The sequence below is a fragment of the Arvicola amphibius genome, chromosome 3 (assembly GCF_903992535.2).
Source record: "Arvicola amphibius chromosome 3, mArvAmp1.2, whole genome shotgun sequence".
NCBI classification, from domain to species: domain Eukaryota; kingdom Metazoa; phylum Chordata; class Mammalia; order Rodentia; family Cricetidae; genus Arvicola; species Arvicola amphibius.
The window spans coordinates 129120528-129144108 of NC_052049.1; the positions used below are offsets into that span (position 1 = coordinate 129120528).

The following is a 23581-nucleotide window of genomic DNA, read 5'->3' on the forward strand; positions in this document are numbered from 1 at the left end:
GCTGTCTCCTGGCCTCAACCCGGAAACCAGGGCACTAGGCATGGTGTCCTAAGTGTCTCCTGCCTCGAGGTCCTACAGCAAAGCAAACAAACACGTGGGACAACAGGTCTGTCTGTCCTTTGGTGCCCTGATGTTGCTAATGTGATCAATTATGCTGAAGGGCTTAGATGAAGAGCTTCGTGGATACAAACTCAAGTCTTATCAGGTTCCTTGTTCCTGGACATAAAGTGGGTGAGATAGAACTCATCTTAAGGTTGAATAAATAGTCCCTTTATTCACCCAATAAATCTGAGTGCTGTCTTAACAGTATCTCAATACAGCAGTGGTTTTGAAAGTTAGGATGCTCTAGCATCTTTGGAGGCTCCTTAAAATGCAGATCCTGATTCATGCGGTTTGCTCCCGGCCTGACAATTTGCTGTCAGATCAGCTGCCAGGTGTGTCTGGTGCTGTTAAGGGGACAGGACGCACCCTATTAAGGCGGCTCTGTTAGAGGAACTAACGGTAGAGATTGTGTTTTCCCTCACCTTGGCGGATCTGTCAAGGGAGACAAGTCTGGGAGCTGTTGACTTGCGCCTGTCTCCTCTAGTCCAGTCCAAAGCCAGAAACCAGCTGAGCGGTGTTTGTGAGCGCGGCAGGGAGGAGGGAGCTGTGGGGCTGGAGCGCCACCAGACAGGGACGCAGGGAGGGACTCGGTCTGGGATTTACCCCGGGACAGGCCTGTGGAGCTCGGGGAGTCGTCTCTGCGCGGCCGCTCAGGGCGGTGCCCGCGGTGCGGCGTGGGCCGGATCGCGACCCCAGTCCCTCCCCCGGGCCGAGTCGCAGCGGCGCGCGCGCCGCCCACGCGCGATCGTCGCTATCGCGGCGGCCCGGCTGGCCCGGCCTCGCAGCGCGGGGACCCTGCCAGCCATGGCCCAGATCAGCGACCAGACTCTGCCCGGGCCCGAGACCACAGTGCAGATCCGTGTCGCCATCCAGGAGGCCGAGGACGTGGAGGATCTGGAGGAGGACGACGAAGGGACCGCGGCGCAGGCAACGGGGGACCCAGCCCGGTACCTCAGTCCTGGCTGGGGCAGCGCCAGCGAGGAGGAGCCAAGCCGTGGACACAGGTAGGCGAGGTGGCGCGGCCTGGCGGGGGTACATGGGGCTCTGGTGTGCGACAACTCACCAGGGCAGAGGGGTTGACTCAGCCCCGCCACGGAGGCTGCAGACTGAGTCAGAGCCCGCTTTTGGGGGGCAGTCTGTGCCCCAACCCTCAGCAGGTTTTGATTCGTGATTGGCAAGGCTTCTTGGAATGGGGGCGGGGATCTGAGGGACCCGGACTTGCGGGGGAGGGGGGTGCTCTGGGATCCAAAAAGGGATATATGCATGGGCCATCATCGCCAGCTCTACTTCTGAAGGAGACGCCCCCTTCGGTGGATGCACCCCACCAGACACTTGACCCAGCCTGGAATTCCCCCTGAGGCTGGGCCTCCCTCTGATGTCAGTGGTCCTCAAGAGCCTTCATCACCATCATCACCTGCTGTGCTTGTCAGTCCAGTGGTTTCTCTCTGGGGGGGGGGGGGAGGGCCCGCAGGCCAGGCACAGCTGATACATGCTAATGGGGGCGTCCAGCAGGGTTGATTTCCTGGTGGAGAGAGCTCTCTTGCCCTCAGTTGACGTGGCTGAGGGCCTTGCTGCTTCACCTCCCTCAGAGCCTGGGGGTTTCTGTTTCTGTCTGCCTGCTTGCCTGCCTTGTGGGCCTGGGGCTGGCTCTTTCCCTGCTCACTGAGAAGTGGCTTGAAGTTGGTGTGGCACCCATCTGACCTTGTCCCTGGGCCCTGAGCTTTCTCCTCAGCCAGACACCCATCGCTAATGGTTAGGCCCTTCACAACCATGTTTTCTTATTGCGGTTAAAGAGATATCCTGCATGGAGCTGAGTAGAAAAGAGACACAGCAATGGCACTAGCAAATGCTGGAGAATGCCAAGAGGCCTTTGGTAAGAGTCCTCCTTTGAGATGCTGAGCAGCTGTGAAGACTTTGCGGAAGTACCCTCTCTATCACTGAGAGAAGGCTCAATTGCAGCATGGGAGCATACTGGGGCCTCCTCCAGGGGGCTGCCCCATCCCCAATTAGAAGAGACAGGACCCTGGTTAAAAGGGTCTGGAACCCAGAATTTCAGGCCCGATCAACAGAGGCAGCTGTTATGGGAGAAAAGGCCAATCTCACAGTTTAGGGCAAGAATGATAATTAGTGTCCTGGCATCATTGTATAAAAAGCTCTCTCTATGCCCAGCATAAAAATGATGAGCATATAAAGACAGCCACCGAGCCAGATAACCTCAGAGGTCAGGCAAAATACCTTATGGCTTTGCTCGCCAGTGACTACAGCAAAAAGCAGCCCCCTCCTAACTAGCCAAGGTTAAGGTCCCACTTATTCCTTGGTCCTAGAAAGATTCTCTATGGAGTCCTAGGAAAAGATGATCCTTGGGGCCTCATCCCTCACGGGTCACTCCAGGGCCTCCCTTCATTACTTTGAGCTCCGCAGCTCAAGGATCATGGAGCCTCCCGCCTGCAGCGCTTTTATTGCCTGTTGACATAGAGCTGGCCTCTGAAATCCCTGTGACTCTTCAGACTAGTGAGCTGACAGAGCCTGAAGTTCAGACACCTAGAGCATGGGGAGATTCAGCCAGGGCCAGGTGTTCTCTGGGCCCACCATGGCGAGGGCAGCAGCTACTCTACTGGCAGAGGCTCCCAGTGAAGAGGGAGCCCCAGTTCCTAAATCTGCTGAAGATTTAACACCCACCTACCTCATCCCCTCAGCCCATGGCTGCCTTCTGTCTTATCCCATGCTCCTGGGGCACTGTCCCCTTGAGCACGGTGGTGTGAGGGGTGGGCGGAGCATTTTAATGCCTGCGTGCTTCTGCCCGCCCACTTCTCCATTTCCTATTGGCCCTCTTGTCAGTCATGCAAATATCTCCCTCTTCCCCCCCCCCCCAACCCCTCCACAGTCCCTGTGCCCCTCCCTGAGTGAGCTAGGTTGGTCCCTCTCTGTGTTGCTTTGATACTCGGTGCATTTCAGGTCTAACACCTTTTACAGCCCTAAATCCACAGTTACACCCCCCTCGAAGGTCTCTGAGCTCCGTGCCTGTAGTTTCGGATGCAGCACCAGAATGGACCAGCACCTAGGAAATATGTGTGGGATGAGTACCCTCACTTCATAGTGTGAAAAGCCACAGGTCCCCCTCAGTGAGACACTGAGACCCTTGGTTGGAGGCAGGGGCATTGTCTCAGCCCTTTCCACTTCCATAGTACCTAGTCCTGTTCCTAGACAGGAATAAATGAACTGTTACTGTTGTTCTTTTGTTGTATTTGTTAGATGCATAGGACTTGCACGGTTTCTCCGGAACGGTGTGAAAGTATGTTGGGCCTTGAGTCACACCTGAAATACTTCATCTTGCAACTCTTAACAGGGTTGTTCCCTAGGAAGCTGTTAATGCTACCATTACCAACTTGGAAAATGAGCAGGAATTCCCTAACGTAACCTCCCAGATCAGCTTAACAGTCAAGTTCCAGGTTCAGCGTCCCACAGTCATTTTCTACAGCTGCCTCAAAGCAGCAGCCAGTCCGTTCAGGCGGAGTTTGCCTGGTGTGCTGTTTCTAAAGAATCTTTTAGTGGCGAGTAGAGCTTCTCAAAAATGATGAACCTGTAAAGACAGAGGCTGAGCCAGACCGTGGGAGGTGGGGAATGCATCTGCCCATGCAGACCAGAAGAGGGCATCACTCCCCCAAATGTGGCAATGTTCTCAACAATTTAGCAACAATAAAAGATGTTTAGCCAATATGAGGTGTTTCTAGTCGTGCTCGCCCATGTTGTGACTTCCTTGCAGCCCTGGTTCCGAGCACAGTGCACACATTCTTCCGTGCACATGCTACCACACTGCCAAATGCCAGCAAATGCTGCCCCAAACACCTCAACTCAGATTGAAGACTATGGAATGGTAGTGATTGTGGTGTTTTTGCTGTGTGTACAGAGTGTTCTGCTCTCATAGAAACATGATGGGTTTAATTATGGAAAACACAGAACTTCTATATTTTCCTAGTTAGTCATTCTTTGGTTACATCAAATTAATTTCTAATTGTTTAATTTTAAGACTTCGTTTTTAAAATCTTATTTTTAATTGTATGTGTGGGGGTGTAGATAGCGCAATTTCCCACAGAGACCAGAGAAAGGTGTCTGGTCCCCTGGTACTGGAAATGTGGGTGATTGTGAGCTGCCCAGAATGGGTGCTGGGACCCAAACTCAGATTCTCTGGAAGAGCAGCCAACACTCTTAACCTGTAAGCCATCTCTCCAACTCCTGATTTTAAAAATTGCTATCTGGGTTGCTGACTTGAGCTTCACGGAAATACTTTTAAATGAGTTTTGGCTTGGCATTGACGCAGAGCTTCCCGTTAATTCTGAAATGCTCTAGACATTTTTCTACCACTTTGCATTACATATTTATGCAAAGCAGTATCATCTGCATTGGCAATGAAAACTATTAATCGAAATGATAATCGTCTCTGAAAAGTGCCCTTCATCCTGCAGTACCAAATACAAGCCCAGGCTCCATCCTTGTGTAACAACAAGCATGTACATCCCAGGATTGTACCTTTGTTTTGTCTTTAATAAAATGATAAAAATTAGGGAGTGGGAGAAATGGCACCGTGGTTAAGAGTGCCGGCTGCTCTTTCAGAGGACTGTAGTTTGATTCCCAGCACCTATATGGCGTCTCACAACCGTCTGTGACTTCAGGTCTGAGGATCCTCTGGATTCATTGGGCACTTCATGAAAGTAGTTCATAGACACACATAAATACCATTTAAAAAGCATTACCACTGAATTGTTTCAAAATAAATGTCTTTATTATTTATCACCAATAGATATTTAATTTACATACCTGTATATCTGAGGTCATAAAAAAATTCTGGGGCAAAAGGGGTTTCTAGGGGAAAACTTGAAGAAGCCCTGTTCTGGAACATTCTTAACCTTTTTCTTTCTAACGTTTTACTACTTTAACATAAGACCAGACACTTTTTCAAATGTCTCATTTTTAGATCAGTTTTCATAGTTTTCATTAGCTTGGTCCTTTGTGCCAAAGGCTTTCTACAGAGGCAGAAGCTAGGGGCTAATGGGTGAGTTGAATTTGGACTAACATTTTGGCAAGAGTATTCCATAGGCTGCTCCTTGACAGTGTTACATCGCCTCAGAAGACATCGTCTCACCACTAGTGATGCTAAATTTGACTATTTGGTTAAAGGCATCTCCTTCACACAGCTCTTTCTTTGTGATCCTCCTGCCCTTCACTTACTAATGTGATATGCCAGTTTTTATTAGAATATGTTGGACCATCCTTGAACTCCAGGATTAAGTCCTGTTTGATTGTGATGGATGATACTTTTATTTATTTTCATTTAAAAATTTAAAATGTATATTAATTGTGTATATACCGGCATGCGGGTTCCCCAGATGCCAAAGGAGAACATCAGATACCCCTAGAGCTGGAGTAACAGATGGTTGTGGGCTGCCTGGCATGGGTGCTAAGAACTGAACTCTGGGCCTCTGAGAGAGAAGTAGTGTGTGAGCTGCTGGGCTGTCTCTGCAGACCCAGTCGTTTTGGTTTTGTTTATTGCTTTAGTTTAAAGAGGCAAAGTCTCAACATGTTGCTCAGGCTGATGATCTCTTAGGGTCAGTGCTCTGTCCTCTTGTCTGAGCCTCCCAAGCAACTGGGACTGCCTGCAGGTCTATTCTCTGACTACTGGACAGCAATCCTTTCAATCTGTTGTTGAAGTCTGTCTGCATCTGTGCTCTTCAGGAGTATTGGACTATAACTTCTTTTCTTGTAGCGCCTCTGTCTGGCTTTAATGATGGAGTAATATTTGTGAAACAAATTCGGGAGTATTTCGTCCAATCAACATTTTGGGATGAGTTTGAAAAGAATTGGTATTTGTTCTTTCCTAAATGTTGATGAAATTCATCATAAAAGCAACCAAATTACAGATTTTTTTTAATGGGAGATGCTTGTTTTTAATTTAAAATTTTGTTTCATTGTTTTATAGTTTGTCTGTGCATCACATACGTGCAGTGCCTATAGAGGCCAGTAGAGGGCATTAGATACCTGGGTCTGGAGTAAACAGGTGTTTTTGTGAGATGCCAAGTTGGTGATGGGAACTGAACTTGAGTCCTTTGGAAGAGCAGTTAGTGTTCTTAACCACGGAGTCACCTCTCCAACCCCTCTCCTTTGGAAAAGAGCTTTCTCTTATCTTCTGGATTGACTAGGGTTCCTCCCAATGAGGCCAGAGGAAATAGTTAATCAGCTCATCTTAATTTCTGTGTCAGTGTTAACAGTCTTACTGAATGCTTTAAATGAAGGCCTTGTCTCAAACGTGAGCTTTCCCTCATGTCTATTCATGGGTTTTAACCTGTTTTCTTTCGTCATAACTAGTGACAGTCATTATTCTGGGTGCTTAGACTGTCTATCACATAACTGGAGGTGGCCCTTCAACCCACACACCCTCTGGGCACGCGTCCTCTTGGTTTTGGGCAGAACCTCCCTTTCGGGAACTCCATATTCCAGGCTTAATTGGTACTTTTCCTCTGCCAGTCATGGAAATTAGCAATTCCCACAGGAATCCATGGCTTTCTGAAGCACGAGTGAGAAAGCATTTAGAAAGCAAGGCCTAAAATAAGAAGTGCTTGTTTCTACCAGGACATCGTCACCTTAGGGTCCTTCCAGGCACGGGACTGCGTTTAAAAATATATCTGTATAATAATTCAGTTTTAACATTACAAGATTTTGCTGTTACTTTCTTTTTTTCACACCGAGAAAGCTTGACTCCCTATGTTGTCTGTAAGAATATCTGAGAACTGCCATGCAGTACACACCACCTTCACCACTGGCATCTAAAGCTTGAGGGTTCCTTTGACACCTTCTCCAAAGCTGAGAGCATATCCAGATGTTTTTCACATAACTCAGTGAAGAGCCATTATCTTAAAAAAGAAAAGGAAAAAGAAAGAAAGAGGGGAAAAAAAGATTTATTTGTGTGTGTGTGTGTGTGTGTGTGTGTAGGTGCCATCTGTGGCCAGAAGAGGGCATTGGGTTCCCTGGAGCAGGAGTTAATAGCCAAACTGTGAGCTACCCAATGTGGGTGCTGGGAACCAAACCAGTTCCCTGCAAGAGCACCAAGTGTTCTTAATCATTAAGCCATCTCCTCGATCCCAACAATTACGGTTTGTTCTTGTCTTTTTGCAGTGCTGGAGACTGAACCCAGGGCCTTGAGCAAGCTCCTTCCTCAGCCCAGAACCCTCTGATGTCTGTATATTTTTAATCACATTGACTTCCCTCTTTTGAACTAACTCTGATTCCTTCTTCTCTTATTGTAGAGGTGAATATAAACCAACGCTGTACACAGTTCTGAACAGAAGGGTTTTGTGCGTGGTGTTTCTTTCTCCTTTGTGTTCATTGCCCTCTTTGTCATTGTTAACACTTTCCTTATCTTTGCAGCCCAAACACTCTAATAGATCATTTACACTATAAATGCACAAACTCTCCCTGGGCTGGACGTCCTACTGAGGATCTAGCTCCGTTGGCATCTGGGTGTTTTCTTTTCTCAGAACATCTTTTGGTCAACCACCGAGTCAACACATCCACATTAGGTTGAGAATTTAAGAGAAAAACAGCTTTGGAGATTTTACTCATTTTTTCTCCAAATTCCTTATAAAAAGAGATAGATATTACAAGACTGCCTTCTGGAAGCCAATCATCAATTTTGATCCAATTTCTACCCTCTGTGTTGAATTCAAACCAAATTATAGCCATAGTGAAAGAATTTTCTCAATTTACAATGTTTTATGTGAACAGCAGAATTTAAGTATAAAACTTTGTCTTTTTTTTTTTTTTTTTTTTTTGAGATGGGCATAGCCCAGACTAGCCGGAAATTTCTAGGTAGCTGAGGATAATTAAGCTCCTAATCCTCCTGCCTTCGCTTTTTGCAAGCTCGAGCTGCAGGCATGCGTCTCCTCACCTACTTTATGAGGTGCTAGGATCAAACTCAGGACTCCCTCTATGCTTGGTAAACACCTACAGCTGAGCTTCATCCATACCCTCAAGCCTTCTTCAAGAGCAATTAATATATATTTACTAGTGATTAAACTTCCTTTCTAGAAGAGTCTCTGAGAGCCATGTATAGTGGTGCACAGCTTTCATCTCAACACCTAGGAAGCAGAGACAGGTAGATATCAATGAATTCAAAGCCAGACTGGTCTATAAATGGAGTTTTAGACCAGTCAAGGCTACATAGTGATCCTTTCTCTAAACAAAGCAAAGCAAAGCAAAACAAAACAAGAAGACAACAACAAAGGTCTCCGTAGATGTGGATTACCATAGCAAAACCTATTTACTTTATATTACAAATACTTTTAAAACTTCCTACTATGAGCAAGTCTCTTAAATGGTACTAAAATAAGAGAAGCCAACATGACGTCTACCTTTCAACTTAGGGTTCAGGGTGTTAATAAAATACACACATGAGGAGTGATGATACAAATAGAGACAAGCATTAGAGACGGTGATTTCCTTCCTAGAAAGTCACTTTGGAGATGCATGGCTAAGAGGGGGACAAGCCATTCAAGGAGTCAGGAGTAGCGTGTGCAAAGGTAGGAAGTGAGAAAGCTTTGGGTCACTGTTTACTCGGACCAAAAGCCATTGAAGGAGGCTAGTGGGGATGAGCTTGCATGATGGAGACAGCTCCATTCAAAGTGCATCTGAATACGGAGCTAGGCGCTTTAGGTTTTGTTCGGTGGGCGATGGGAACCGTGTTGCAATGGGTAGTACAGCTGCACCTTCTAACAGCTTCTTTGCAATATGAAGTGTGGCATTGTGTGGAGGAGGCTGGAACCCGAAATACAGCACGGGAGGTGGGAGGAGGTGGGAGGTAGAACAGGGAAAGGCTCTGCTTGGGAAATGTATGCAAATACAAGAACAAAAAGAAAAGCAATGTCTGAAGGGTAATTTAATTTACATTTTTCCCTCTAGACCTGTTTTCCAACCTGTCTACCAGCAAAGAGAGTCAGGCAACACAGCAGGTACTGCCAAGCAGGAGCAAAGAAGTGAGGTCATTCATTTCTTAAGGAATTGGTTGTATTGCTGAGTTTCAGGGAGGCTAAGGGGGAGTTGGGAGCTGCAGGGAAAGCCTCTCTGCTCAGATGGGTGATTCTCAGCATGTTTGCTCTCAGTTGAAGCCTGCCCCCGTCAAGTGTTTAAAGCCAACTAGAAAGAGAGCCAACAAGGGTGCAGAGCTGCAGGGGGAGCCATGTAACCCACTAAGCAAGGTACCAGGTCCTCCTCCTTCCAACTGAATAGTAAAGAGCTCGCTTCCCCCGAAGAGGAAGCAAGGTATCCTGATTGCTTCCAAGGGAAAAGAATGGTTTTTGGTGGAGAAACCTGACCAGCACCATGCAAAGCCCTGTTGCTAACTGTATCCTGATGTGATGTGTGGAGGATGGAAGTTTACCTCTGCGGTCCTCATCCTTAGGTTCCATGCCTTAAAATACCCATGGTGGAGGCATCAGAGAAACCTCAATGGCAAGACATTCCACAACATACCTAACTAGTACATTTCAACACTGTCAAGGTCATCGAAGATAAGGACATCTGGAGAAATTTAGAGCCAAGAGGAGCCTCGGGAGACATGTAGTACAGCATGTCCTGAGGATCCTGGGCGGGAGCCGTGAGGGGGAAATGGTCAAGGTCTAGACTATATACTTCAGCTAATGATACTGCATAATTGTCCTCGTTAAGAAGTGCACCGCAGTTTTGGGAGACATTAATAATAAATAAGCCTTGTGTGAGGCCTATAGAACCTACTGTGCTATTTTAATAACTTTTCTGCAACACTAAAACTATCCTAAAATAAGCTTATTGAAATTTTAAACGAAAAGTGAATTGTTTATTAGTCACTAGGAGCAAAGCAAGAGCGTGGAAAATAATTAGAAGAACAGGCGTCACAGAACACGGAGGTGGTGGTGTTTTAAAAGTCAGTACCCTGAGAGGGAATTTAAGCTACTGTATCCACCAAATAAGAACAGTGTGTTCTTAGAAGGGAATAGTGTAGGGCTGAGGAGATAGCTCAGTCAGCAATGCACTTGCTGTACAAGCATGAAGACCAGAATTTGGAACCCCAGTACCCACATCAATGTGGAACAGGCATTGTGGCTTTCCTATAAACCCAGCACATACACATGTGTCCATATACATATGAACATACCCCCCCCACACACACACATGGACTCTTGCAAAGAAAAAATAGCAGGAGGATGCAGTCTGAGGATCAACAACTGCCCTTCACTACTAAGGCAAAGACAGCTGGCTCACAGGGAAGGATAAGTGCAGATCAGTTCACATAGTCACTTAACTATCAGGACACATTCAGAAAATAAATATAACCTGAGCTGGGCATGGCAGTGCATCTGTAATGCCGCCACATGGAGGGTGGGGGCACCAGGAACTGGAGAATCCAAGGCTAGCCTGAACAACACAGTACCATCAAAGCTACCCTGACCATCATTGTATGACCAAAACTGTCTCCAAAGAGACGGGTGTGTGGCCCTGTGGTGGAGAACTTGCCTAGCATGCTCAAGACCCTGGGCTTGATCCCCGTCCAGCCCTTAAACAAATGTTATTCTAGCAAATCACTGCCTTCCAGGGAATGTGTTTACACAACCACGATAATAAAATAGATTAACTTTCAACTTTCCTAGCCATCTCTAGACAGCACTTGAAATATTATTTTGCAGCATAGAGTGAGGTAATAAACTATGGAAAATAGAGTAGAAGTTCTTCCAATTAGATTCGGAAGGCTGGAATTGGAAGGAGAGACGGCGAAAGGTGAGATGGTACAGCACACATCTATGCAAGGAGCAGTGATTCAGATAATACCACTGAAGTAAGAAACCATCTTAAACATACTCTCAAAGTAAACAGATCCAGGATATGGTTCCACCGTGGGAGTGCTTACCTAGTGTTCAGGAAGCCTTTGGCTTGATCCCCAGCACTGTGTAAACTGGGCATCATGGTGCACACTTTGTGCTCCCAGCACATGGGAGGTGGAGGCAAGAGGATCAGAAACTCAAGGTCATCCTTGGCTACATAGTGAGTTTGAGGCTGACCTGAACTATGGGAAGCTATCTGCAAATCCCAAAACAGACAGTCAGTCAGTCAGACAGACAGACAGAAGGCTAATAAACAACCAACAGTAAAATAAAAATTTCAACATTTGAAGAAGAGGCCATGGGATTTAAGTGACCCCAAATTCTCATTTTATAATGGAATGGCTTCAGACACTACACCAGTGAAAATGACTTCAGACACCAAGGGATTCTCAGCCCAACCAATAGTGTCTATTAGCAAGGGCTAGGATGGAGTATATGACAATGACCAGTGGACAGTTTTGGCTGGATTCTGGTGCATTAGCAAATGACAGAACTTACTACAAATGGATCACAGAGGGAAGGGACAGACCAATAAGTTCTACTCCCAAACTGGAGCAACTGATGCCCAATCAAATGTAAACTCATAAACACAGCAAGACAGAAAGAGGACAGCGAGCGGAGCCTCTGCCTCTCAGGACCTAGGTGGGAGCCCTGGGCTTCCCAAGGCCAGCTATGTCTGCTTCCTCCCTGCACAGCGCTCATCTCCCACCTGACACAGACCTGAAAAGATGGGGCACAGCCAGGCCTCCCCTGTGCAATACCCCTCCAGAGACAGTTTGCCTGGGCTCCCGGGCTCCATCTCATCCTCTGGCACTCACCACAGGACTTAACACCATCGTCCACCTACTCCGTACCCTTTCCCCGCTGGGCATAGGTCTTCCCTGATTCATTCTCCCACCTCTCTCTCTCATTTCTAAATGTTCACTTCCTCCAAACATCTACCCTTGAGTGGACACTGGCTCTTGTTTGAGCTGTACTCCCCCTTGGCTGTGACCACATGGCCATGAAGGAAGAGACTTTTTCTCCCCAACCAGATAACAGATCAGGTTTTGGTCTTTATGTGGAGTATCTCTAGCACAGCGGGGTCTTGGAAAGCCCAGGGCTCTAGGACAGGCCCTATGATCCAAAAACTCTCTTCTACTGTCTTCTAAAAATCACATCTGATGGGAAGGCAGGGAAGGAAGACAAAAACTGTGTGTGTCATTTGGGAACATGTACATTTTGCTGGCATCTGAATGACACAGATATCTCAGTAGATGGTGTAACTATCTCCCATCCCCCCCTTTAGTTTACTTTTGTGCAGGTGTGTTTGTATGTATACATATGTGAAGGTCAGAGGTCGACACTGGCATCTTCCTCAGCTGCGCTCTACCCTATTTTTTTGAGTCAGAGGCTCTCTTTGACCTGGAGTCCACCGATTTTACTGGCCTTGCAGGTCAACAACCCAGGGATCTTTCTGTCCCTGCTTCCCTAATATTGGGATTGTAGTCAGGCACTACCATCTGCTGGCTTTTTCCTCTTGTGCTGGGCATCTGAACTCAGGTCCTCACACTCATGTGACCAACACTTTACCAACTGAGCCATCTCCTCAGTCCCATTATACTTGTTAAAACAAACGCTTGACTTCTTGGGTTCTTGAAGACAGAACCTTCTGAATATTTTATGGTCGTGTGGCTAACCACCTTTAAGGAAGACAATTCGGATATGACCAATCTAACTTCCAAGAGTTGCTATGACAACCAGGTACATGCTAGATGGTATATAACCAACACAGAAGTCCTAAATGAGGGGTCCAGTTCAGATGGGATCAAATGTCCACTCAAGGATAGCTGCTTGGAGAACAGGTACACTTAGAAGTGGAAGCAGAAGGAAGAGATGGAGCAGGGACGTACTCATTATTGTGGTACTGGGGAAGATCTGCCAGGCGTCTCCCCGGCCGACTTGGTTTTCATTGTCACCCTAATCTCCACCTTCATCCTGTGTAGCCGTTTCTTTTTGTGTGCCCATGCCCAAGTCCCTGGCTTTTATGAGGACCTCATCTGCATGGTATTGAGGGTTATCCTACTCTACCATGAGGGCTATCCTACCCTACAATGGGCTCACACTTATGTCAACATCCACGGTTCCTGACTCCAGATAAGGCTATGCTCTGGGCCCCTGGGGCCTGATGTGGATTTGGAGGGTGACGATTTGGAGGGTGACTAACTCGCTGTCTCCCTCTGACCTCAGCAGTGCCACGACAAGTGGGGGTGAGAATGAGCGCGAGGAACTGGAGCCGGAGTGGAAGCCCCCGGATGAGGAGCTCATTAGGAAGCTGGTGGATCAGATCGAGTTCTACTTTTCCGATGAGAACCTGGAGAAGGACGCCTTCCTGCTCAAGCACGTGCGGAGGAACAAGTTGGGCTACGTGAGCGTCAAGCTGCTCACCTCCTTCAAGAAGGTGAGGCTGGCCTCTCAAAGGCTGCTCAGGGTGTTTCTGGGGTGTGGACATCTAATGGCGTTAAACATTGTTCTGTTGTTGTGCTTTGTTCTCCACCCCAGTCCCAGCCACGGACCCTCCTGCCCAGCCAATTTTTAATTAAATATGATGCCTGAGAAAGAGAAAAATTATCAAGAGAAGGGATTTAATGGTGCTAAGGAGCTAACTTAGTCAATAAAGTGTTTACCATGTAAACATGAAGGCCTAAATTTGATCCCCAGAACCCACATATAAAAGCCAAGCTTGGTTCCATGTCTGTAATTTCAAAGCTGGGGAGGTAGAGATAGACCTGTAGAACTAAGGGGAAACCAACTTAGCCTACTGGGTGAGCCGTATGCCAGTGAGAGGCCCTGCCTTGAAAATAAATAAATAAATAAATAAACAAACAAACAAACAAACAAATAGCAAAGCGGATGGATCCTGAGAGGAATGACACCCAGGAGTGACATCTGATTCCCACATATATGCATGTACACACACACACACACACACACACACACACACATACACACACATCAGGGTTATGAGAGCATTCTTAAGAATATACTTGCATGCTATGTAAAGGGTTCTGAGTGCCAGGACAAATCTCGGCTGGTGATTATTAAGAAATGCTGATACTTGTTCTCAGTAAAACTGCGGTCCTCTTGCGAGCCAATGGATGCCCAGAGGGTGCTACACCAGAACAGGAGTCCTGGAGCCCTCCAGAGATGCCTATCAGTCTAGAGTTGCCTTGACACCCATTCGGGCTTTCCACTTGATGATCCGAGTCAGTATGGAATGGGAGAGAACACACAAAACTCGATGAGAAAGTCCTCCTCCGTGACTCCAGCATGCTCCGCTCTGTGTGATACCGAAGGGATCTCTGTGTACCAGAGTGATAGATGCCGAGGGTGCAGCCACGCAGGAGACTGTCTGTCTCTGCTGTGGACAGGAGCAGAACTTGGACCCTAAACTCCCTGCTCTCGGAGGATTGACTAATCAGTTGGAATGATAACTCTTTATCTCCCTTGAGGGGAGTGTGTTTACTAGAATGGAGAAGCTTCATGCGGCCTGTTGCATAACAGCTTATGTAAGGAATGGGCCCACGTAAGGGGTGGGTCCGGCCAAGATGTCTGTGCACTTTATGAGAGAGCACTGGGAAAGAGCTCCGCACCTTGGTGCTCATCTCTGCCTGGTTCTCTGGTACACTCTGCCCTTTCCTTGGGCTCTTTTTCTTTTATTCATTCACCAAACATATTCTTCTTCGTATTTGATGAGTGTTGTGCTAAGTGCAAGGGGTACAAAATAAATATGGTGTTCAGTCTTTCTTTGAAACACTGACAGTCAAACAAAAGATAAAAGATCCATGAAATGCAACAGGGTGGCTCCAGACAAACTGACGGAAGACGTAAAGGTATCTATCTGGGGACTAGCTGATATCTGGGGACTAACTAGATATCACTGCTGATCAGAGCAATGGACCCTGTCTACAGAATGGAGACGTCTTGCTGGAGTGGTGGCGCTGGGATATGGTCTTGGAGTATGACTAGGAGCCACAAGGTACAGATGGTAAGGAATGTGGAAAACACATTCAGGGTTGGGGAAAAGGTCAACGGGATCCTCTGCACAGCCCCCTAATTGCACTCCCCAAGGGCTTCGAGAGCCACCTTGATTTTCTCTCCTTTCCTTGCTGCCACTTACAGATCCATTCGGGAGCCTTCTCGCTTTAAAGCCAGCTGCACGGTGGACATCTCCAAATTCAGAGCAGAGACTCTTTCCCTTCTAGACAGCTTCTTGCTAATCACAACGAGAAACATTTGAGGAAGGCAATGAACATGGGGACATCACAAAGCCTTAGTTTTTTTTCTCATCACTGTGACAGAATCCCTGACAAATGCGGCAAAAGGCTTTGGGTCACCGTTGAAGGTGCACCCCATCATGTCAAGGAAGGCCTGGCAGCAGGAGTGTGAGGAGTTGGTCACATGGCACCCACAGTCAGGAGGCAGGGAGGGGTCAGTGCTGTGGCTCGGCTTGCTTTCTTTTTTTGTTCAGTTGGGGATTCTGGCCCTGAGATGGTACTTCCCACGTTTAGGGCTCATATCCCCCTGCAGTTAAATCTTTACCCAAACATCCTCACAGACACATCCAGAGGTTTGTTTCTGTAGAAAGTCTCAGCCCACTCAGGTTGACAATGATGGTCAATCATCACACAGAGTTTCTGACAGTCTTACAATGTGCTAGAGATTGCACAGGCCAAACGTCTTCCTTAAAAGAAAACCAGTTTATGTGAGTATGTGTTAGTGTGTGTATGTGTATCGTGTGTATGCAGAACCCTCAGAGTCCAGAGGAGGGCATCAGGTCCTCTGCAACTGGAGCTATAGACTGTTGACAGCCGTCAAGTGGGTGCTGGGAGTTGAATTCAAGTCCTCTACAAGAGCAGCCAGTGCCCTTCACTGCTGAGCCATCTCTCCAGCCCCCTGGTTCCCTTTCTGGTGTGATACCGGAAATTATCATAAAGCATCAGAGATGCAAACCTGAGATGCCCGTAGAGAAACCAGGGTTTCCCAGGGAACCTGGCTCTTGCCTCTGTGCGTTTCCCAGACATCTACAGCTTTCCTCTGGTAGTACATGGTCCTTCCTAATTCTCACCCTTCAGGGTAAGATAGCACATGCTTCCATACTCCAACTTCAAGCTTAGGAGGAGTTTCTTTGCCTTTCCGGTGTGCTCCCTTCCCAGCTGTCTTCACAGATGGCTCCATCATGCCAGACCTTGGCTTTCCTACAGCCTCAGAGTGACCTTCATCCATCTCAACCCCTTCTGGATTCCCAATTGACTGACTGTTCACTAGAAAGCCAACCGAAGGCCCAGGCCTGCTTCTCTGTACCATAGTGATCAGCCCAAGGACTCTGTAGGTGACCTAGGTTTCTTCAGGCTGATAACAAGAGGCCACAGGCCAGAGTGGACAGTGCACAGGCTCCAGCAGTGTGTCAGTCAGGACTTGGACTCTGTGGATGTTTCCCTGACCTGCCCAAGTAATAAGCCTTCTTTTCTTACTTTCTGTGCCTTTTCTATTTGAGGCCCAGGGGCACAGGGAGTTCCTGGTTCCTCTGCAGATCAGCCTCCTGGGCCTGGCCTCAGAGGACTCTGGGTGATTGCCCCATCCAGGCTCAGGTTCCCCACCCCAGCCACATCCACCAGTTCTCTGGAATGACTCATCTCCCTGGCACATTCTTCACTGGAAGTGGGCCTCCGCAAAATTGCTGTTTTATGAAATAAATATAGCTTTTCATCTACTGCGGCATCGATAAACAGTTTCCATCATGGGAGAGAAAGGGAAGAGCTGTTTCATCATTTTTCAAGAGGGCCAGGTCGATGTAATTCTGCATCGTGTCTGTGCCTGTTACTCTTGGGGGAGATTACAGCGGAATGGGGAAGATCTTCGAGAGGCTTCTCTTTATGAGCAGTCCATCACAGCTTCGGAAAAATGTCAGACCCTCCAAATGCTTTCAAAGTAGCAAGCAGCACATTCGGTGGTGACTACTTCCAGGCCCAGCATTTTGGAGACCTAGACTGGAGAGGTCATGAGTTTGAGTGCAGCCTGAGCTATAGAGTGAAGCCCTATCTCAAAGAAGCAGAAAAAAAAATCTGGGCTGGGGCTATAGCTCACAGAAGATTGCTCTCCTGACATTCTGTATTCAGTCCCCAGTACTGCCCAAAACTAGTGACATACATATTTGAAACAATGATAGCACATTGTTATTGAGTATTCTTTGGAGAGTGAACTGCTATTTTAAATTTTGTGTACAAATATGTCTCTCTCAGTCTTTGCTATTCATTTAGCCCATGTGTGTGTGCGCGCGTGCGCATGTGCAAGTGAGATATGTAGTAGCTGGAGATTAATCTTAAGTATCATTCTTCAGAAGCCAAAGATTTTATTTTTGAGCCAGGGTCCCTCCCTGCCTGGATCTGGCTGAGTGGTGGCTGGCTGGCAAGCCTGTCTCTGATTCCCTTTGCTGACATTAAGAGCATATGTCACCCTGCCTGGCTCTATCACATGGGTTCTGGGAGTCAAACTCGGGTCCTCATGCTTACGTTGACAATTAACGGAGCCATCTCCCAAGTCCTCTTTTATCTTTGTGACAGCGCTGTGAAGTAGACATTTGTAATGTCTCTAGCGCTCAGATGAGGAGGTTGGATCCTGAGAGGATGAGTCATTTTCCAAGTCTTCTTAGTGGATGGAGGCGAGGCTTGGGTCTACGTACACAGCAGCTTTGTTCTAGAGAGCACAGAATCTGACCTGTGAACTTGGGAGAATGTCTACTGTCATGCAGTACTCCACGGCCCAGCACTGCTCCAAATGCACCTATCCTGATCTGAAGCTGAAGAAAGAAGGGCTGGAGCTGTAACTCCATACATGATGCCCTAGGTTCAATCCCCAATACTGTAGATAAAAATAATAATAGTAATAGTAATAATAATAATAACAATAATAATCTGCCTCTGCCTCCCGAGTGCTGGGATTAAAGGCGTGCGCCACCATCGCCCGGCTCACATTTGATATTAAAAGTATAAAACCCCAGGCGGATCTCTGTGAGTTCGAGAACAGCCTGGTCTACAAGAGCTAGTTCCAGGACAGGCTCCAAAGCCACAAAGAAACCCTGTCTCGAAAAAACCAAAAAAAAAAAAAAAAAAAAGTATAAAACCCAATGCGAAGCGCACGGCTTTAGAATAGCTATTCTAACCACTCATTGAGTTACGTAGACTTTGGGTTTGGTTAATTTCAGTGTATGATATTTTTTGTAATTTTTTTTTTTGGTTTTTCGAGACAGGGTTTCTCTGCAGCTTTAGAGCCTGTCCTGGAGCTAGCTCTTGTAGACCAGGCTGGCCTCGAACTCACAGAGATCCGCCTGCCTCTGCCTCCCGAGTGCTGGGATTAAAGGCGTGCGCCACCACCGCCTGGCATTTTTTGTAATTTTTATAATGATGTTTATTAAACATTTCTTAAGGAAAGAAACCATTGGAGATGTAGATGGAGAATATTTTTTGTTTATTCATTTTCTGACTGGTGTTTGAGTGTCTCCCACACCAGGTATGACTCTAGTCATCGGTGTTACAGAGGCAAAGAAGGAAGGGGGAGGGTGTAGCGCATACAAGTGTGGAAAGGAGAGAAGGTACCACTCAGACCTGCTTTGTGTTCTTTAGGTGAAACACCTCACACGGGACTGGAGAACCACAGCACACGCCTTGAAGTATTCAGTCACCCTGGAACTGAATGAGGACCACCGGAAGGTTAGGAGGACCACCCCTGTGCCACTGTTTCCCAACGAGAACCTCCCCAGCAAGATGCTGCTGGTATATGATCTACACCTGTCCCCCAAGCTATGGGCCCTGGCCACGCCCCAGAAGAATGGAAGGGTGCAGGAGAAGGTGATGGAGCACCTGCTCAAGCTCTTCGGGACTTTCGGAGTCATCACATCGGTGCGGATCCTCAAACCTGGCAGAGAGCTGCCTCCTGATATCCGGAGGATCAGCAGCCGATACAGCCAGGTGGGGACCCAAGAGTGTGCCATTGTGGAGTTCGAGGAGGTGGAGGCCGCCATTAAAGCCCATGAATTCATGGTCAGTGAATCTCAGGGCAGGGACAACATGAAAGCTGTCTTGATCGGGATGAAGCCACCCAAAAAGAAACCCCTCAAAGATAAGAACCATGATGATGAGCCCACAGCTGGTATCCACCTAAACCGGTCTCTGAACAAGAGAGTGGAGGAGCTGCAGTACATGGGGGACGAGTCCTCCGCCAACAGTTCCTCCGACCCTGAGAGCAATCCCACCTCTCCTATGGCTGGCCGGCGGCATATGGCCGCCAACAAGCTCAGTCCTTCTGGCCACCAGAATATCTTCCTGAGCCCAAATGCCTCCCCATGCTCAAGTCCTTGGAGCAGCCCCTTGGCCCAGCGCAAGGGTGTCTCCAGAAAATCCCCACTGGCTGAGGAAGGCAGACTAAACTTCAGCACCAGCCCCGAGATCTTCCGGAAATGCATGGATTACTCTTCGGACAGCAGTGTTACCCCCTCAGGCAGCCCCTGGGTTCGCAGACGGCGCCAAGCTGAGATGGGGACACAAGAGAAAAGTCCGGGGGCAAGTCCCCTGCTGTCTCGAAGGATGCAGACTGCAGATGGGTTACCTGTGGGGGTGCTGAGGTTGCCTCGAGGCCCTGACAACACTAGGGGCTTCCATGGCGGACATGAGAGAAACCGAGCCTGTATATAATACCTTCTATTTTTAATACCGGCTCCGCTAAAAACAAACTTTGTTTTTGAGGTTCTCACAAATAGCTAGCATGACAGAGAATGGAATTCAGTCCCCTTAGAAAGTTTTTGTGTCCGTGTAGACCTTGTAATTTATATATTTGTAAGGTAATTGTAATGTGTGCCATGGTTTTAAGATCATCTTCTGGCTGGGGGTACTTGCTCCCAGCATGGCCACTGTTCTGACAATGCCTTGGCATGTGTGAGTTTGATGACTCTGAAGGGCTGTGGGGACACGGGCTCTCTGGGAAAATGTAGCAGTGAGTTTGTCTGCCAGGATTGGCTTTTTCCTGCAATGACTGAGCTCTCTGTCCTTGGCAGACCATGCAATGGCTCCTGGGACCTCAAAGGCGTTTTTGCTCAATGGCAACTCCTTCAGCCAATAGCATGGTGTCTTATAGGACTGTCTATTCCCTGTGAAATGAATAAATAATTAAACACCCACTGGGAGTCCCGTATCTGAGGTCACAGGACAAGGAACCTTACAAGGACGTATTTTCTCCGTCTACCCCACAGTGTACTTCCCAGCGCAGGCCTGGACTCTCCTGGAGAATCCTGGATGCTTAGGAGGTCTGCCCTCACAATGAGTCTCACGGAACAGGCAGCTTTAGTTTCTGCTAATGTCCACCCAGCATCCCAGACCATCAGCATTGACATCACCTGAGAACTTACTAGAAACACACATTTCCAGGCCCCATCCCAGGCCAAATAATTGAGAAACTGCCAAAGGAGGAATCTTTGGTGTGCTTTTAAAGATTTGTTCTTATTTAATGTGTGTGTGTGTGTGTGTGTGTGTGTGTGTGTGTGTGTAGATGTATGCCATGGGTGTGCCTAAAGAAGCCAGAATGGGAGAATGGGGCATCAGATCCACTGAAGCTGGAGTTCCGGGTATGAGCTGCACAGTATGGATGCTAGGAACTGAACTTGGATACTCTAGAAGAGCAACAAGTGCTCTTAACCCTGAGCCATCTCTCCGGGACCAGAGTTCAAAAAGCCCTGCAGATGATTCTGATATGTGCTAGTGTGAAAATCCTTGGGGTGACCATAGCTGCAGGACCCCATGTCAGCCAGTCTGACCCCACGGCTCTCACTCCTATTCTGTGACTTGGGTGTGGCATTAGGTTTCCTGAGCTTCTGCTGTCCTTGAGGAATGTAGTCAGTGCTCCATAAACATTGACACTATTTCCTTCTCACCTGGCTTAGTGTCTATTACCATAAAAAATCATTGTGGTGTACCACACCCTGGCTAGAGTCCAGTGTTAGCTTATCCATGGACCGTGTGGGGGATTTAGGACTTACTTGTTAAGGACCAAGTGGTGTTTGTTTGCCAAGAACTTTGGTAAAAGCTTCCCTGTGCTTTATCTCAAGTAAATCATCCCAACACCACATGAAAAAAGGTTCGCATATATATATATATATATGTATATATATATACATATATATATATGTATGTATGTATGTATATATAAAACCAGATTTAAAGAAGAAAAAAAAAGACCTCATGTGAGAAGCTAACCTGTGTCTGGGTTGATGGTTCTGGGGTTTGTTTTGTTGCTGCTGATGATAGTGGTAGTGGTGATAATGATGCTTGTAGTGGTGGTGGGGATGGTGGTGGTATTTTCTGAGACAGTCTTGCCGTGTAGCATTGGCTGATCTCAAGCTCCCAATCTGTTGACTGAGGTTTCTATTCCACCTGGTCCTGCAGCCGTTTAGTCCCAAAGAAATACACCAAGGTCTACATTAATTATAAACTGATTGGCCCAGTAGCTCAGGCTTCTTATTAATTAATTCTTATAACTTATATCAGCCCACATTTCGTGTCTGTATGCCATGTGGCTTGGTACCTTTTTTGGCGAGGCAGTCAACATCTTGCTTCCTTTGTGTCTGGTTTCCTTTCTGTCTGGGTGACGACTGCAGACTGAAATTTTCCTCTTCCCAGAATTTTCATTGACCCACCTATACTTCCTGCCTGGCTGCCCTGCCTGGCTACTGGCCAATCAGTGTTTATTTAAAATACAAGTGACAGGGTACAGACCATTGTCCCACAGCACTCCCCCTTTTTTTAAACAAGAACTCTGAATCGAATCTTCTTTGTTTAGCTTTTTTCCTAATATTATCCATAACAACTTGTAACCAACATTCTAAACAAAGGCAAACATCCATACCAATCCTTTAGCCTCAGTCTAGGGAGGCTACATATGTACCATCACCCCAAGCTAGCATTAATTTTTTTTGGTTTATCATCATCATTATCATTATTATGTGTGGGTGTATATAAGATGTGTGTTTTCACATTTAGGTCAAGCTGTAGTGTGTGTGTGTGTGTGTGTGTGTGTGTGTAGAGGTCATAAGAGTTACAGGTGTGAGCTTCAGGAGTCAGTTGTTGCCTTCCACTGGGGACTCCCAGCGTCAATCTCAGGTCATCAGGCTTGCATCCCTAGCATCTTTACTCTCTGAGACATTTTGCTGGCCACACTCAATGGTTTTGACCTTGCTCAGCCTTGCCATCCACATCCATGTAACACAGTCACGTGTGCTGCTGTGAGTTTGGCAACTCCCTCGTCCTCAGCATCTCTATAAGCTCCTATACCGGCAAATTTACACATGCAGTGGCAGAGGTAAAAAAATAACACTTACCTCAAACAGTTGTGAAAATGGATAAAAGACAACTTGGGGTGTTTTTGTTTTGAGACAGGCTGTCCTCAAAATCACCATGTAGCTAAGAATTCATGACTTGAACTTCTGGTTCTTTTGCCTCCATCTCCAGAATGCTGGGATGCTGGGATTACAGGCACATGCTACCACCACATGTAGCTTTATGCTCAAACCCAGGACTTCGTGCATTCTGGGCAAGCACTCTGGCCAACTGAGCTCCATTCCCCACTCCAGCAGTGTATTTTAAATTGCACAGGTGTATCCAAATCAGCAGATGACTACCTGGTTGGGAAGGGGATATGTTGTTGTTCTTTTCCATTGGGACCACCAGCCCACAAATAATGACACGGAGACTTGTTATTAATTATAAAAGTTTGGCCGTTAGGTTAGGCTTGTCCCAACTAGCTCTTATAACTCAAATTAACCTGTTTCTATTAATCTACATTCTGCCATGTGGCTCAGTTATCTCTTCTCTGTACCATATGTCCAGCTTCTTCAGAGACTCCTGGTGAATCCCTGCTTCTCTTCTTCCCAGAGTTCTCTCTCGCCCCAGAAATCTGCCCATTCTCTCCTGCCTAGCTACTGACCATTCAACTCTTTATCAACTAATCACAGTGACACATCTTCACAGAGTGTAAACAAATATTCCACAGCGGTATTCCCTTTAAGGTCCAGAGTCAGTATGGACACTACCTGTAGGAACTAGATTCTCCACTTTTCCGGGCTACCTGCTGCAGCTTGTGTCTAGACCCCAGACTGTGAGACCTTTTGACCCTATGAGGGATCATGGCCCCTTCCAGACACTCCCTGTATACCATTCCTCAGCCCTTCCCCCATCACTTCATCATTGTTGCTGCCCAATCTATCCTTGTAATCTTGCTCTCTGCTCCCAGGATGTCAGGCTGTCTGGCCATCTCCCGCCCTTCCCTTCAGGGTCTCCCGTATGCTGTTCCACCCCCATTATGCTCCCACATGGTCACTGGACTTTATTTTAGGTGAACACATGTGCACCACAGCTACTTTTAAGACCTTCATCTTTATACGTGAGTACAGGTGGACTTTACTTCCCCTCTACCAACCGCCCTGTGGATGTTCCACTACGGCTCTGAATGTGGGAGTAGGCATGGGCTTTTCCAGTAAATAACTGACCCCG

The 23581-nt window shown here is 47.2% G+C and overlaps 1 protein-coding gene across 1 annotated transcript; it reads left to right on the top strand.

Moving 5' to 3' along the window:
• The first annotated feature begins 906 nt into the window (after positions 1-906).
• Positions 907-19735, top strand: Larp6 (La ribonucleoprotein 6, translational regulator). The gene is made up of 3 exons (XM_038324426.1): positions 907-1106; positions 13236-13446; positions 18668-19735. The coding sequence occupies exons 1-3, from the start codon at positions 907-909 to the stop codon at positions 19733-19735; spliced, it is 1479 nt and encodes a 492-aa protein (XP_038180354.1).
• The last annotated feature ends 3846 nt before the right edge of the window (positions 19736-23581 follow it).